Source organism: Lissotriton vulgaris, chromosome 7, assembly GCF_964263255.1.
Source record: "Lissotriton vulgaris chromosome 7, aLisVul1.2, whole genome shotgun sequence".
NCBI lineage: Eukaryota > Metazoa > Chordata > Amphibia > Caudata > Salamandridae > Lissotriton > Lissotriton vulgaris.
In genome coordinates this window covers 484,242,550-484,260,955 of record NC_141695.1, presented here as the reverse complement: position 1 = coordinate 484,260,955, position 18,406 = coordinate 484,242,550, and the positions used below count along the sequence as shown (strand labels likewise).

Genomic DNA, 18,406 nt, shown 5'->3' with positions numbered 1-18,406 from the left:
GGAGCAGAACTAACTCAACCAGCCTACAGGATGGCTTCATATACCTAGGTCCACTCCCCTTACATCTGGGAATTCCTCCTTAGTGCTATGTAAATCGGTAGCTAGCACACCTATGTGGTCCTATTCAACGTGTCTTTATGAAGTTGAATCTAGTATTTGGAGCTTCCCAGTATAAGTGGTTGTGCCCACAACCCTTAATACATACTGCGCTGTAGAGGCCTAGTGCACACTAGGTCTGACCGGGAGCTCACTATGTGTCCCTAGGGTTTCAAATTTTTAGCTAGTAATCAATGGTACGAAAATTATTCAACATGAAATCATACACAGGTTATTGTAAGTATAACTTGCTTTAGTGATATCCTTCTCATATATATGCACTCAAAACATAAACAATATCATAAACAAAAATGCCGTTAGACAGTTTTCATGGAATGAAACAAATAAAGCTTTAGCATAATGTTACTCGAACAATAAATGCTTATGAAACATAAATTATAACATATCCCAATGCATTTCGGGTCAACTACGACCCTTCTTCAGGGGAATGCAATTATGAAAAAATCCTCCAGTTATGATTCTGTATGAACACAAGATTCGTCACATCAGTTCCGTTTTCAGAGCACTGTGGAAAAAATGAAATATCCCAATGTATTTGCAAGGTATGTACATGATCTAAAAAATAGAGTTAACATGATAGTCCATAGGTGTGAGTCCAAGCCATGTGTTAACTAATATGAACAAGTGACGATAACCCGACGTGTTGGTATAGAAGTTTCTACAAACACCACCAAGTGTGCAGAAAGAACCGACAAAAAATGTGTGATAATACATGTAGGTACCGTTTATACCCATGGATGGAAACAAGAATAAATCTGGCGTTAAAGAAAGACTTCTACCTGATGTTGACCTTATGATGTTAATCACGTGTCATATAACAGTCTTCGGGTAACGTAATGGGTCTCTAAGGAAAATATGGTAAATAAGTTCACATTAATGTTAAGTGTGAACATATAAGAATCGAACCTGTGAGGTGGATACGTGCATACATAGCTTACCCTAACGGAGAAGTGTGGGCATCTATGTCGTATTTGGAGAAAAAGGTGTAAATCCGGTAGTTACTGCCGCTAAAAAAGTAGAAAGTGCACATCAGCTGACGGTGCTCATAACTACTGCTAAGTGTATACTACTACGGAGGCATGCCTTACCTCGTAAAATATGGTTGTAGTCACCAAAATTCCAATGCGCTAGACGGGCAGTACTGATATTGCGGTTGCCAATGCAGCTGTAAAATGATAAGAGTACATGAGCTGCCGATCTTTGTTATAACGTATAAATCCCATAAGTAGAACCCCAAAGAATACATCATCAGAAGAAAGCGTGGTACAGGATGAGGATCTCTCATTACAAAGGAGACCCGCACCAACAACATTAGTAGGGGAAACCCAAGAAGCAACTACAGCCAGTACCTCGAAGGGCACTCAACCTTCTTTTTTAGCGGAGGGTCAGTCGTCAGCTCATCCACCAGACCAAACATCGATCCACCCAATAGATCAGATAACAGAAACACGACAAGACGCACCCGCAGGGGACAAGGTCATAAAAAAAGTAACGGAAACAGGTCGGCCACAAAGACAAGTGACAAAAAAAACAACCTAATAGTGAACATTTCCAACAGACAACTAACCGCCGAAGAGGAGAGAGTCCTGAACAAGGGGACTTCCTTTGTTCCCACCTATGTTTCCAACGGTCTTGAAACAGAGATTGCTCTCTTTAAATTCTACGCAAACTGCGATTGAAGTGGTTTTTCTCCACGATAAATACCAATGGAAATACCAGACAACTTGAAAGATTCAAGCCTAAAAGCAAGTTTATGTCCCCCATCTCGCATAAAATAATAGACAATTTTGAGATTCTTGTAAGAAAAGACCTGGAGGCCATCAAATACGAGATTCCGAAAAAACAGAACTTAACTAAAAAAGAAAGGAGAATATTGAATAATCTGCAACAGGATACCTCCATTACATTCCAACCAGCAGATAAGGGTGGAGCCCTGGTTATGATGGAAACTGCACTCTATGACGAGAAAGTAAATCAACATGTCTCTGATGTGGAAACATACATACCACTAGATCAAGACCCTACACATGAATTCAGCAGAACATTGGATGAAATCATCAAAAAAGCAGAAGACGCAGGAATAATCAACAATAACACGAGCAAGTACCTAAGGACGAATACCCCACAAGTGCCACATATATATATGTTGCCAAAGATACATAAGAGCACCAGTGATCCACCTTTTAGACCCATCGTGGCAGGATGTGGTTCTATTCATGAACCTATTGGATGTTACATTGATTACCACCTACAACCATTGGTACAAGCCTGGGATACATATCTGAAAGATACTACGGACTGTCTAAATAAGCTTGCAGAAGTCAATGAACTCATTGATGACAACACGTTACTGTGCACCATAGACGTGGTGGCACTCTACACGTCCATAGCTCATACAGAAGGCTTGGAAGCGTTAGAATGGAGATTTTTACAGTCTAATTTTGACCAACAATTGGGAGTTTTTTTATTAGAGCTCTTACATTTTGCTTTGTACCACAGCTATTTTACCTGGAAATCACAGTTCTTTCTTCAAAGAACAGGAACATCAATGGGATTCTCTGGAGCGCCTGCCTACGCAAATACCTTCATGGCGTATTTCGAGCAACAACATTTTTTATCACAAACAGAGTGGACAGACAACCTAGTGTTGTTCTTACGTTTCATAGACGACATTCTCATAATTTGGAAGGGCACCAAAAGCCAATTGGAAAGCAGGATTAAAGCACTTAATGAATGCAACCCGAGGATTCAATTCACTCACGATATCCAAAATGAAAGGATACAATTTCTGGATATAGAAATATGCAAAACACAACAAGGCATTTCAATGAAAGTGTTCCGCAAACCCACGGATGTTAATAATGCGCTACATTATACGAGTGCTCATCCTAAATATCTCAAGGATCACCTACCCACTTCACAGCTCATTAGAATCAAAAGAATCACGTCGGACTTGGATGAGTGTAAGACCTTGATGGAAGAACAAGTCACACGATACAGAGAAAGGGGTTATCCCACAAGCATACTGGAAGCTTCAGTACAGAAGGTTTCGAGGATGGACAGAACAGAACTATTGAAGAAGACAGAAAAATCAGCCAACGAACGAATAGTATTCGTAATGAAACACTCTACGCAATCGCAAAGAATTAAACAGATCATCAGAAAACGTTGGGAAATGATCGCCAGTGAACCAGATTTTGCCAACATCTTCAGGAACTTTCTCATCATGGCACATACTCGTTCTAAAAACCTTAGAGAAATACTAAAGCACCCACGGAACAATCAAACAATCACCTACAGAGGCATGCGGAGATGCCATAATTGTGGTCAATGCAACAATGCTATGGTCAGCAAGGTTTTCGCTCACCCTCAAACTGGTAAAGACATACAGCTTAAACACAGCGCTGATTGTAACACCGCAGGGGTGATTTATGCTATCCTCTGCCCGTGTGGATTAACTTATATTGGCAGAACGTCACGCAAAATCAAGACTCGCATAATTGAACATAAGAGTACCATACGCAACAGATCCACCACATCCAGTTTAGCTACACATTGGTCTCAAGCACCCCATACCATTCCACAACTTAGATTCACAGTAATTGAAGTGGTAGAGAAACACATGGGTAAGGACCACCATACAGCGCTATCCCAGAGGGAAACCTTTTGGATTAAGAAATTGGGCACACTGAGCCCGGGCGGGCTTAACGATCAGTATGAAATGGCATGTTTTCTATAGACGGTCATTCTGAAGGTTTTTTCTCTTTCATGTGAATATTTGTATACTTATTGTGGTTAGAGTGTAAATATTAGTACACAGCCAGAGAACATTCGCTTGATATACTCTGCATTACAGAGTTCATGTTGGTTTTAAATTTCTATCTTTTGTAAAGAATTGACATGTAGTCCATATTCACAAACTCACACGTTTCACCACATGCCTTTATTTTGATTTTTAACACTCACTTTATATAATAGTGTAGAACACTCGTGTCAACTTCATAACGGTGAGGCACAGGCTTTCATATAAACCTTGTCTCATATATATCGCTGTTCATTTAGAACATTTCAATATGTCGCCATGCATTCTCGCAGTTTAAAACCCTGCACCGCGTACGTGCTGCTATTTAAGCGACACGCTCGCAAACCGGATGTTGTTACCGGAAGTAATCGTAAGGTCAGAGGTGGAGGTACGCCAGTTCCGCGAGGTAAGAATCGCTCGGATAACCTTATGGGATTTATACGTTATAACAAAGATCGGCAGCTCATGTACTCTTATCATTTTACAGCTGCATTGGCAACCGCAAAATCAGTACTGCCCGTCTAGCGCATTGGAATTTTGGTGACTACAACCATATTTTACGAGGTAAGGCATGCCTCCGTAGTAGTATACACTTAGCGGTAGTTATGAGCACCGTCAGCTGATGTGCACTTTCTACTTTTTTAGCGGCAGTAACTACCGGATTTACACCTTTTTCTCCAAATACGACGTAGATGCCCACACTTCTCCGTTAGGGTAAGCTATGTATGCACGTATCCACCTCACAGGTTCGATTCTTATATGTTCACACTTAACATTAATGTGAACTTATTTACCATATTTTCCTTAGAGACCCATTACGTTACCCGAAGACTGTTATATGACACGTGATTAACATCATAAGGTCAACATCAGGTAGAAGTCTTTCTTTAACGCCAGATTTATTCTTGTTTCCATCCATGGGTATAAACGGTACCTACATGTATTATCATACATTTTTTGTCGGTTCTTTCTGCACACTTGGTGGTGTTTGTAGAAACTTCTATACCAACACGTCGGGTTATCGTCACTTGTTCATATTAGTTAACACATGGCTTGGACTCACACCTATGGACTATCATGTTAACTCTATTTTTTAGATCATGTACATACCTTGCAAATACATTGGGATATTTCATTTTTTCCACAGTGCTCTGAAAACGGAACTGATGTGACGAATCTTGTGTTCATACAGAATCATAACTGGAGGATTTTTTCATAATTGCATTCCCCTGAAGAAGGGTCGTAGTTGACCCGAAAATAAATGCATTGGGATATGTTATAATTTATGTTTCATAAGCATTTATTGTTCGAGTAACATTATGCTAAAGCTTTATTTGTTTCATTCCATGAAAACTGTCTAACAGCATTTTTGTTTATGATATTGTTTATGTTTTGAGTGCATATATATGAGAAGGATATCACTAAAGCAAGTTATACTTACAATAACCTGTGTATGATTTCATGTTGAATAATTTTCGTACCATTGATTACTAGCTAAAAATTTGAAACCCTAGGGACACATAGTGAGCTCCCGGTCAGACCTAGTGTGCACTAGGCCTCTACAGCGCAATTCCTCCTTAGTCCCCCCATCCGGCTGTGGGAGAGGTGTAATGAAAGTGATTTTTCCAGCTTGTCTCCTTCTCTTGAAGAGCATTGTTTACTACCACTCCCCCTGGCTCTGGCGTTCCTAGGCCCAGCAACCTCTACTCTCAGACAGGCCACCTAACTCCAGGGGTCATTCATCACCTCTTCAAACAGCCAGTCCAATCCATTTACCTCTGACAAATCAAGGCAGGGCACTAAGGGCTGAATTGTGGCTTGCAGACAAGAAAATCTTATAACTTCTTGTCTGTACATTTTAGAATAAATTCAACAATACCACATTGTTGCATTTATCATTAACATTCTTCTGAGTCCTTTAATTTTAGTTATATGGCTTCCTTTCTCCAGTTATTAATTAATACCCTCTTACATTGTTAACCTATGAGCTGGGGATCTGCAATGGAGAAATTAACTGCCCCATTTCTCCAATACCAGGTCCTGTATAAGGATCCTCCTTATACCTACAGGACCCCCCACCCCTAGAATACATAGGAAAGACTTTAGGGGTTCTGATTATATCAAAATATTGCAGATCCTCACTTCACAGTGCTCCTAGCACAAAAGCCGATTTTGGGAAGCACTATACTACAATGTAGGCAGTGAAATGTGCAATTTCACTAAACCCAGGGCATATAACACTCATTTTATAAGGGCCCTTCTTGTAGATACCTGACCTCTAACCCCTAGGACACCTAGGGGAACCCCTGGGGATACCTAATATGCCCCAACATTGTCGTTTATCAATGTGTAAGTGCCCTAAACCCAAAAGTCAAGATTGGGCACAATTTGCATTTTAAAAGCAGTCCTCCAACAGGGTCTGCTTTTAAACTGACCTCAGGCCACAGCAGTGCACACATGCAAGCGCAGGAAGGGGTTCTGGCCTCTAAACTACTATGCCCTAATATATACTTGGGACTTAAAGGTAGTTTCAATCCCCATGCCCTATTATGTACTTGGGCCGTATAGGAGAGGTCATGTCAATCATGGAGGTACCCCAACCCATAGTGCACCTTAGTGTATGTAGGTGTTTTTACTGTATTTGTAAGTGTCCCTTTCAACATAGCACTGGCCCTGGGCCTGGTTAGTCAGAGGCCAGGGTCAGTCAGAGTCAGGTACCACCAGTACCAGTCAGCAAAAAGTTGGGGAGTGCCCAGGGCACAGATGGCTTTACAACACTAGAGAAGCACAAACCCAGAATTTAAAACATAACACCATGGTTGGGGGTTCTCTTTAATAATCAGAATTGATTTCCATTCTAATGAACCCATTTTCAAACTTTAGGATAATGAAAGACTGGGTAAAAATCATAATGTTCTAATCTATACCTTGCAGTTTTCATGCAGCTCTTTGATGACGGTTAATAGCTCACTATTCAGTGTTAGAATTTTAACTTATACACTGCAAATAGCAAAAGAATCTCTCAGACAAAAGCAGTAACTCACTGACCTATTTACATAATATGCATTTTGTGATCTGCGTGGTACACGATTTTTGTAGCGGGCATATTACCCCACTGTGGCTACCTTACCATGAGTCAAAACTTCCAGTACTCAGACCTCTGATCTCTCTCAATAAACATCATTAATCACCGAAGTTATCTTCACATTTTTATTGTTGCCTGAAAATTTCTGGAGACCAGGAATGCAGCAGCAGTTACTTTTCAAGCCATAATGCACTTACAACCATGACGCCCTCACCCGAAGTCAGCATCCTTTTTTGCTTGGTGCATGAAGATTCAAGATTCATATACATTTTTTTTAACATTTGGTCTGATTACTATGTGAATGTAAACAACAATAAAGCATACATGCGAACGGTGACTACATGCCTGCTTTTCTCAATATTTCACTTCAAAACGATGCGAATGTATTTCTTTAATGGGTGGTGATTTGCATAGGGTCAATGTGTAAATCCACAAGGTTGTCCCCGTCCCCCCCAGAATTTTAGTGTCTCCTAGGCCCCTGATTGGCAGAGACAGTCCGCCACAACTCGCTTGCTAGTGCGCAGATCCGGTGCCCCGCTTGACTGCGCCCAAACTGCCGAAAGGCCAGAATTCAGGTAAATGCCTCAGGTCTGTTTTCTCCAGTGGCAATGCCCCCAGGTCCACCCTTACATGAGCACACTGTGAGCGTGGTGTGCACAGTCTCGGCCCCCCCATCTGTGACTTGTGCCGCAGATCTGTAAGCGTGTTAGTTCAGGGGGGGAGGGGGTTGTCTTAAGAACCCCGCTACTTCAATTGGGGCATGTAGGTCTGCACAGTTTGATCCTCCTTGGTGACTCTAAGGGCCAGTTGTGAGTGCCTACCCGTGCCAGCAGTGTGCCTTATTGCTCAAAAATCCACGTTCTGGAAGGGCACTCAGTCCTGGACTGCCCGAGCTTTCCTTCCGCAGCACTCTCACATGCAATGCCAGGGTCTTCCAGGATTTCTGTGCTGCTGTTACTTCATGCATCAGCCCCTGTGGCTTGCCCCGCACTTCCAGTGTAGCGCTATTTATTCGGTCCGCCAGTGCACGCACACGTTGCTCAGGGCAATCACCAGAGCACTCTCCACTAGTATTATATCCGTGCGTGGGGGTGATAGCAAGGAGTTCGCTCAGGGGCACAGCGTCGTTAGCAGCGAAGGGAGTGTGACTCTGTCCAGTCAGACCCAGGGTCCGGTTCCCGATCTGCGAGGCCGCTACTATGCTGCCTCTTGTATGTTATTTGGTGTGTGGCAGGCTTCCCCCGGTGCCCCGAAGCTCCGCACTCACCGCAAAATTGATTTGGAGTCGTGCTGCCCGCATCCTCTATCCTGTGTCCGCAGGCCGGATTAGAGTTTTGGACGCCGCAGGGCCGACCTCTCCCTCTTCGGCCGTGCTGTGTGCATTATGTCGTGGTGTAGCTCACAACCGTGTCTCGCTGCTGTGCTTTCACTTTCGTCCCAGAGGCCTTATGTCTTCAGATGCCGTTTGGAGCTTATAACGTGAGCGAAGAGTTTGATTTTGGCTCCACTGGGATCCAGCTGCTTTTGGCTTCAGCTCACTACCTGTTTGCAGGATATCTAGCATGTTGCAAGGAGCTCGCTCAACCAGCGGCCATCTCACTCCAAGGCTAGCTCCGCTTCCACTATTATATAAGAATTACCTCTTACAAAAACCCCATTGTCACTTTTTGTGATGCACCAGCAGCGTAAAAAATGTGTCTTGTTGCACCATAATAACAAAGTGACGCATCTAGGTAGATGCGTCACTTTGTAAACCCCTGCACCACATTATACCTGCGCCAGGTATAATGTAAGCAGGGGGGCGTTCTGATGCAAGAAAGGGTCATAGAAGTGATGCAGTGAAATCTATAAGATTTCACTGCGCCACTTCTAGGACGAAAATGCGTTAATATCTTATGCCTGCCTCACAGCAGGCGTAAGACTGATGCAGGCCCTTTCACATGAGGCTTGCCCCATGTGAAAGGACACATTCCTGGATTTGCGTCACTTTTGTGACACACTCCAGCAATGCGTCACTTTTGCGCCATACAGATACGTCAGAAATACTGAGGTATCTGTAACTCCTTGCGACATGATACGTCATACAGTAAATATGACACATCAATCATGTCGCAAGGAGGGCGCACTGAGAAGTGACGCATTGCTGCTGTCACGCAGTGATGCATCACTTTTCATAAATGAGGTCCAATGGATTTGACCCAGATCTCTTGACTTGGGGCGAATGTTTGATTTGTTCCGCATTCTGTCCATCATTTGTGTATCTCAAACACAGAGCAAAGCGTCAGGCTGTACAAATCCTATGTACTCAGTCCTTGGAGGTCATAGGGGCTCATTTCTTAGACGTTTCCCTCAGTTTGCCAATGTTTTATGCTTGAAAAACAGCACATTGCCTAGAAAAGCAAAAGTAACTACTTCTATTGACCATGAATCTACTATAGTTACATTTGCAATTTGTAGCCACGTATGCTCCCTCTCACTGTCCCAGCTGTTTTGTATGCATTCTACCAAATCCTCTGAAGTTGCAATTTTGGTGCCATAGATAACTGTAGCATGCCATTCTTAAGGGCGAGGTGCCCCCACTCTTCCGCCTTTTTACAATCATGAAGAGTGTCCGTCAGGCTGAGCAAGGGTCACTCTGAAAGACACTCTTCATATTGAGGTCAAGCAAACAGGCCCTGTACATGCGCTAAATGAGCAGGTGCCTGGCTGATTGAGCTGAACTTTGCAAAGCTAAAGATTTCACAGTCCTATGGGCGTGACCTCCTCAGCTGGGCAAAGCGCTTGGAGGTCCTCCACCTCATTACAAAGGTGCACGTCAATGATAGTCTCAAACCCGGGCACTTCCGTTTTAAGCCCTGAAGTTCCCAGAGCCGACTGTCCAGCAGTAACGCCTCATCATAGAGTGGGGTGGAGCCAGCAATCAGAAAGTTACATCTCTAAAATCGAATAAGTGCAAAACAGGTTCAATATTTATAATATCACATAACAATTGCTAAACCAGACATTTAGATTTTATAGTGATACATATACTTATTAGGCTGCTATCAGATGTCCAAGGTGCAGTTATCGCATATTCAGCAGCAGCTCATATTTACAAGCCACTCTAAACCCTAAGCAAAACATGCAATTACAGGCTGAGGCCTATGTGCAATACCCAAGCACAAATTCAATTGTAAAATGACCAAATAGGAATCCAGAGAAAATATTAAAGTCAAGGGTGGGGCCTGCTGTTGCAGTAGCTAGATGCAGCCTTCAAATGCTCCCGCTATTTGGCCAAACTCCAAGCATTTAATCCTGTTTTAGTGGTAACCCTTAATATCCTGCTAAAGAGCAGGAAGTAGTTTCATCTTCTTTCTACTCATGAATCTATTCTACTTTTCCACCATCTTGAAACTGATTTTGTTCATTACATTCATTACTCTTACAAATAGCTTTTGCCGGAGCTGGAGAGACCGTCCAAGCCTTTTGCAATGCATGCTTTAAAAAATGTTTATCTGCACCTCTATTCCAAGAGACTGCAAATATTCTCCATATCCTTAGCAAACTGAACATACAGATTGTGTAATGATCTTAACTAAGCCTTAGACATTGACTTCACCCAACAGTGTTCTAATGAAAGCCTTGAGCAGCTTATAGAAACACCCTCTCCCTAGCTCTATCCACTTTTATACATCATTGGCAGAAATACCACAAAACACATTCTGGCCATCAATACAAGTGAGCCACTATATTACAATACATTCACAAACACTTGGTTGCACATTGATTGCAATTACACGTGTATGATGTTTATTGCACTTGGTTTTTACCAGGTGCAATAAAGATCATATCATTTGTTACATTTCCACAAGTCAAACCTGCCACAATTCAGCAAAAGGAAAAGGCATGGTTTTCAACACGACATATGGATATTGTTTTGGTAAGCACCAAAATTCACGTTACCACTAAAAATGTGGAATGTGTGATCATTTCTCTGGCCAAGGCTCTTGGGTAGGCCCACAGACTCTGCAGAAGGTTAGTAGTGTTTAACCATCTTGGATTTAGGCAGAGAGAGGGGCACTGTGGAACAATTTTCATAATTCACAAATTGTCTGGGGTAACCCCAGGAAACTTTTATCTCGTTGGTTACAGAGGAACTTGTAGGCATCCCACACACAAGATTGTGCTGGGAATAATTAAAACATCTCAAGTGGCCTACTTAGAACTAAACTACACATGAGGATGGCCAGAAGAAGACTGAATCTGCTGTCTGAGACCTGAGAGAAGTCCTGAAGGAATTGAACTGCTTCCTCTTTTAACCAGGACAAAGATCACAAGGCTGATTTCCTGTTCAATATCAACAGGGTTAAAACAAGGTTCATGTGATCTTTTCTGAATGTTCCTAGTTGAACCTGAACTGAATACTGCTGGTCACCTCTACTGAAGTGAGTCCTGACCCTGAAGAGCTGTTTCTGGAGTCCTGGAACTCTTGAGTATGTTTGGCCAGATATTTCCTACCACCCTTGAAAATCTGGATTTAGAAACATTTACAACTTCAAGACATCTGGAGGACCAGGACCATCCTGTCAACAAAATCTGCCCAAGGTAAAATGACACTGGGCTGAAGATTCAGGTTTCTCCAGCTTTGTAGCTAGACTTCACAGAGATAGTATCCAACCTCGTGGACACCTTTTAAGCTACAGCCTCCAGGCTTGGTCAACTGGAGGTACCCGAACTCCAATAAAATGAATACGTGCAACGGAGAAACCTTGACTGGGGGAAGGCACCAACAGTATCCAGCTGGTGAGAAACCTTCTCTAGGTGTAAATTTCTCCCACTTTGATGGTCCTGCCAAAAAACAATGGCTCCATCCAGACCTTGTCTAATAGCTATCCAACTTAGTGGATACCTCTTCGGCTACAGCAAGCTGCCTTTCCCTGCTGAAGAGTTTGTATTACATTTTTTGTCCCAAAGTAAATCCTCCGACCAGATTAAACCTGGTCGCTGTTACGACCCAAGCTACATCGCAGTTCGGTCCTGGTCTACCACGAGCAGGTGGCCAAGATTGGTGCTTAATACATTTTGCTGCTATTTTTATTTACAATTTTAAAAATTCACAGGTCATTTTTGTGTAATTTCCTTTTAAAGTGTACTCTATTTTTCCAATTCACTTTGAGATTTTTATTGTGTTGTGTTTTAACTTTATTACTGTTTTGGTACTGCATGAATACTTTACATATTCCCTCTAGGTTTAGCCTGTCTGCTCTGGGATTAAGCTCAGGTTGATTGAGTGACATTAGTGGTTCAGTCTGACAAAGATGGTGTTTGTTCCTTGAGGTGGATAGTCAGCCCCTCATCTAAAAACCCAATGTATTGCATTCCTATACTGTGAGATAGTCCCCAATTGGCAATCATCATAAATAAGTTCAATTGACTGTCACTAAAAATAGATATACTAGTTTAATGTATTTCTCTTGCTTTTAGGTCCATTGTAGAATTGAACAGATGGACTTCCCAGCTACAAGTTATCCAGGTCATAATGTGGCATTTAAAAGTCAACATGAAAAGGAAAAATAACTTGGGTATCCAAATGTATACATTTACTCTGAGAGTGAGCTTTTGTTGAAATGATATTGTGTAAATACACTTTAATGAGTGTAAAAGGCATTACTTCTCTATACCTAGATATTATAGGACTGAAAATGAAATGGGAAGAAATAATCGGCAAAGAGATCACTGCTTGGGAGTCAGTTAAATTTCAGGGTGGCACAATTGGAATGCCTAGGAATCCCAGTTACAAATTTATGAAATGTAACTATTTATATGAGGCATACCTAACCCCCAGGAGACTAGATCACCTTTTCCTAGGAGCGACTGTGTGGTTTCTCTTGGTGAAGAGATTTGCAGACATTTACCATATAAAGTAGGAATGTTTTTATTTTTATCTATAGCACAGACTCGACCCTACTGTATTGTAGCATTTTACATGAGTAATGATTACATTACACAAGAACTCATTCATTTGTGGTAGGCATGGGAAGATCAAGTGGTTTGTCCTGAATCACAGGATGTTGAGCTGATGTCATGACACAAACCTGATTTTGTGTTTCAAAGTTAGCAACTCTGACCATTACGCCACCTCCTCTTCCATTAATTATAGGAATTGTGTATTACGGAAAATTGGTAGTCACTCTAGTGTCCAAACTGACTGACAGACAGCTAAGATGTACCCTTACTAGATCAAATGTTCGGTTGTATGACAGAGGAACACATGGCTGACCCATAGGTGCCTTTACCACTAAATGTTGTGGTAAAAGCATGATTGGTTAAGGAATATGATTGGGAAAGATTATCATTACCCCCATCCTGCCCTAAGCCCTACAATCCTATTCCCCTACCTCCACCCCACCCTGAGGCCTAAAACCTACCCGTCATGCCCTTAAAACTATCCTTCCCCTTCCCCCATCCTGAGGCTTGAAACCTTGCCCTACCAAAAACTACCCCAACCCCCTGCCCAGAGCCCTCAAACATACCCCTAAAGTGTCTTTAAAACTACCCCTACCCCTTCGACTGCCCTGAGGCATAAAACACTTCTACCCATTAAGTAAACTACAATGACTCCCCTTGACCTGAACCCCAAAACTCAACCCCTCCCCTAAAAACTGCCCCCAAAACGAGGCCAAATCCCTTAAAACTACCCCAACCCCCTACCCCCCGCCCTGAGCCCTAATGCCCTGCCCCCTTCCAAAAAGTTCCCCGACCCTCCCCACCCTGAGCCCTATAACTGACCCTAATCCTTAAAAACGAACCCATCCCGGGTCCAGCTCCACTTACCTGTCCGCGTCAGGAGCTTCCTGTTCTGATGCTTCCGCTTCTACTCCCTGCCCATCTGAACACTAGACCACTATCTGCCTTAACCATGCATACGTAAAGGCTGTTTCCCCAAATACACAGATCCAAAAACCTAGAGTCGTCAAACAAATTCATTAGCCTACATATGTATCAGCTAAAAGAGAATACCCATGGTATGCAAAGCAGTGGCAGCATCTCCCATTAAACTTTGTTCGAAAGACCTAAAGAAAGGAGCCCACTCTGAAAATTATATACTCACTACTTTTCAAAGCAAAGAACAGGGGTTGCATTATTCACCACATGAGACATTGTGAGCAAAGACCAATGAGTGTCTTCCTAAACCCACCACCACTCCTACTATAACAGAATCCCAGGATAGGAAAAAATCCCTAAGTAGGAGAAGAAAAAGAGCATACACAAGAGAGGAATATTTAAACTCTAACTCGATGTAAACACCATACTCCAGTGCAAGACACAAGAGAAATACAAGAGGTGCCCAAATACCATTATAACAATAGAGGCAATAGAACACAACTATATCCCCGTTTCGCCATAATATAATCTGAGCAAAGGCAATCATAATCCTAAACCATAATATCAAATGCGCCATAAAATAATCTGAGTTAAGGCAATCCTAAAATATAATGTCAAGTGTATCTGTAGCAAGTGTACTGAGAAAGAGACACCAATGTAGTTTTGAAGCATTGGAGATATGGACCAGGCTAAGAAGTGTGTTATTATTATGTGTTTACATGTTTTCAATGCTACTTGTACTTGTTTAACCAACAAATGTAAGGGATCTCGTACTGGATTGAGCCTCTTCTGACTGAATACTGGATGCAGTAAATGTTTGAAAATTTCAATAAAAAGTTATCAGAAAAGCAAACTTTTCTATTTTCTGATTTGCAGAGATACAAAGTGAATACAATTGGTTCTCAAAGAAAAATACATGGATACGCCATTGATTTAAGTCTGCCCATCTGCAATAGATCAAGGTGCCATTGAACTAACGTTCCTTTCAAGGTATCGGTACGTGGGAATAGGAAGCACTATTACTTTATGCTTTTGGTGATGTTAAGTTTGTTGGGTTCCTGTCTCAGTGCCCTACAGACAAGTTTTTGACACCTCAGTTTGCACACTCTACTGCGAGATTAGTGTCAACAAGTTTCAATTTGATACTTGTGTTCAACTGTGTTTCTCTTGTGGAAATACCACTCACTATACCATGGTAATGTATGTAAATGAAAACAATTTACATTGCTGTGGACTCAGAAATTTGTAAGTGGAGTTGGTTCATCACAAATATTGGATATGATAAATATTTACATTTTTCATGTGAATGTATTCATTTAATATATCTGTGCTATGTAAAGTGGATTTTGTACGAGGACAGCTGCTCTACATTATTCTCCTAATTTTTTAAATAGTATGTTTGAGATCTCAGTGATTCAGGACGCCTCTGACAGGTGCTCCTATTAAAATATTAGATTTCCAAAGTCTAAACTATGTATATCTTGATTTACAGTCTGTCTCTACTTCTGTTCCAAAGAGTTGATTTAGTGATCTACAAGCATAAAATATGTTCTGCTCCCTAAATCCACGTCTGGAATATGGAATGAGTAATCCGTCGGTAACCTCCAGACTGCAAAGATTTGTAACATGTTTAATAAAAAGTTAATACACTATATTAAGTCATATAATGTGTGCCAAGTACTTTCAAAGATAACGCAAAATGAAGTATATAAAAAGAAAGGAAACATACAGGCACATGGTCGAACGGAACAAAGAAATTGTATGTCCCTCCATGGTGATGCTTTACATGTTTTGCCCAAGTATGAAAACTGGAAGGCCAATGTGAGGAGATGAATAATTTTCTTAATGTCCTCAGTTATTCTCTATACCTGCTAGCTGAGGCCCTATGCACTCTTGGAAATTTACAGCTGTAGAATTACCACTTTTGTGAAATTTTACAAATGTTTGCTGCTATTTCTATTCAGACGAAAAATATTTCTACGTGTACAGATTTACCTTACTAACACAGCATCGAAAACTATGTCTTATGCTTCTGCACTAGTAATGCCCGATTAATGGAGGTCTGGTATAAAGTGGGTCTCAGCTATGGGCCCAAGGGAAGAGTCCTAACGTCGGATAGGTGTATTGTATTTTTTTATTTGCCATGTATTAGTGTCAGGCAACTACATTTTGTATAACAGCCCACTACACTTTTTTAGCTTGAGCACATTCGATTGGTTCAGATCTGATTTTTATGTACTAGTGCATCAAAGATCATTGCAATAAAACAGTATTTTTTCCATGGGATCTTTTGAACCTCTCCCCTTCCTCCTAAGGCGTAGCCCTCTGCAAATAGCTTTTTTATTCAGTGTTTTCAAAAATAAATGCTGATATGAAAAAGCACGTTAGACTGTTATCAATGTTGTCCATGGAATTATATTGAAATGCTTAATAAAGGAGTTTACACAATCATGTAGTTTGTGGCTTAGTACTCAAACCAATCATTATACAAGCTTGCAATATGTATTATAAATGGTCTGGATATGCTATTGATCAGGGAAAGTTTAAAATGAAAATTCTGTGAAACAACGAGGTAAGATTTTCCAAATAAGGGGATTAAACATAAGTGTATCATAAATAGAAGTACAAATGGTTAATGGCCATATAATAAAAATAGACAAAATACACAATTCCCGCTACCTCGCCGATTCCAGCTTTGAAGTACATTAGAATTAACAGGATAGCTCCACAATTTTCTATTCGGAGTATCCAAGATAAGAGGACACACCCGTGAACCCGACAGTAGACTGGTAGGACATTCCCCAAATTGGATACAAATGTACACTACTGATGAGCAACCTTCTAGTAGTATCATTTCAGTACTATCATCCATAGGATGCAGTACAAATGTCAGGGGGTTGTACGACCAGGGCACGCATGGCTTAATCATGTATCCCATCTTAAACATCAATACATCTGAACCACGCATTCCCTTACAAGCATTCCTTTACCACACAATTTCTTGGTAAAGGCCCGATTGGTAAAGGGATATGCGTGGTAAAGATTACCACTACCCTGAACACCCCCTCCCCTTTCTAAGGCCTAAAATGCTATCCCCTTACCTCGCCCCCCCATCCTAAGGCCTAAAACCTACCCCACCCTGCCCTTAAACCTGCCCCTTCCCCTCACCCAGCCATGAGGCCTAAAACCCTGCCACCTACTGTAAACTACCCCGACCCCAGCTCCTCACCCTGAGTCCTAAAACATAACCCGCACTGTCCTTTACACTACCCCTACCACTTCCACTGCCAAGAGTCCTAAAACCCTGCCACCCATTAAAACAACTACCCCCAGTCCAACCATTTAAAGTACCCGGACGCTCTCCTCCCTCACTGAGCCCTAAAACCATGTCCCCCTAAAAAAAATACCGGATTCCCTCCTTAGACCTTTAACCGACCCCCATCCTTAAAAATAACCAAAACCCTGTAGTAAGACCATTTCCCATGTCAGGGTGCTCGCAAAAGAATTAACATTTTCTGTACATTTACAATTATAATCTGCACATGTCTTAAACTGACACCAGCACAGAAATCAAAGACACATCTTACCAATAGTGACAAGTGAACGCAGTCTAAAGTAAATAATAAAGAGAAACGGGCATTTAAAATAATTAAGCACTTGCTTGCTTGGCACTTTCTTTTTCGTTTAAGAGTTTTTACTCTAAATTTGCACAGGCAAAAAGGTTCGCTTGAGCAGAGGAAATAAAGAATGTGATTTTTGTGTGTGTTCTACTTCACTATTTAGCTAAGATGAAATGATAAGATAGCTTCAACAAAGCACGTCACTAAAGGGCACAAGCGAACACAGCGCGGATATAATCGAAATAGTAAAACCAAATACTAAAAACAGTCAAATCTGTTACCTGTTTTAAGAGAAGCAGCACCATCAAAGGGAAGACCAGTCCCGCTGCCGCCCTGCTGTGCCGCCGCCTGCAGATATGTTGACTGCTTTCGGATGCCATCACGGTGCCCAGTGCCACAGACTTGTTTATAAAATACTTTGCGTCTTCTTAAACTGTGTGATGAATGCTCGGAACACGAAACTGTGCCCTATAGAATGATAAAGGGTGGCACATTTGCAAGCTGAAGGCTCATTGTGTTGGCATTGAAGGGCTGCCTTCAGGATCAGAGCAACTTTTTCCTCTCCTTCTCCTTAGCTGGGATTGTTTTGAAGACCTTGCAAAGATGTGTCCGCGAGCCCCGAGGAGCGTGACGCTCTGCAGGGTTCGAATGGGAGTCTGCGACTTCTCACAGTGTTTCAGGGTTTGCCGTCAGGGCGTCTTCGCGCGCTTCCTCAGTTAACAGCCAGCGAGACATTCCCCTACAAGACACGCGGACATACATCTCCTACAGCTGTTTACGCCGCTGAAAAATGAAAGCTAGGGTTCGCTCCATAAGACTTTTTTTTAGCTGGGGAAGTTTTTGAAGAAAAAAAAAACACTGCAGCGAGGACGTACCAAATAACAACAGGCAACATTATCCACGATGTGCTTTTATGGG

The 18,406-nt window shown here is 41.8% G+C and overlaps 1 protein-coding gene across 1 annotated transcript in view; it reads right to left on the bottom strand.

The window, feature by feature from the left end:
- The window catches only part of GLP2R (glucagon like peptide 2 receptor), a 921,875-nt gene extending 903,727 nt beyond the window's left edge, over positions 1–18,148 (bottom strand). The window contains exon 1 of the mRNA XM_086930546.1: positions 17,770–18,148. Within this exon, the coding sequence (XP_086786672.1) occupies positions 17,770–17,868 (99 nt within the window). The 5' untranslated portion in view covers positions 17,869–18,148. The remainder of the gene's footprint in view (positions 1–17,769) is intronic.
- Positions 18,149–18,406: the final 258 nt, after the last annotated feature.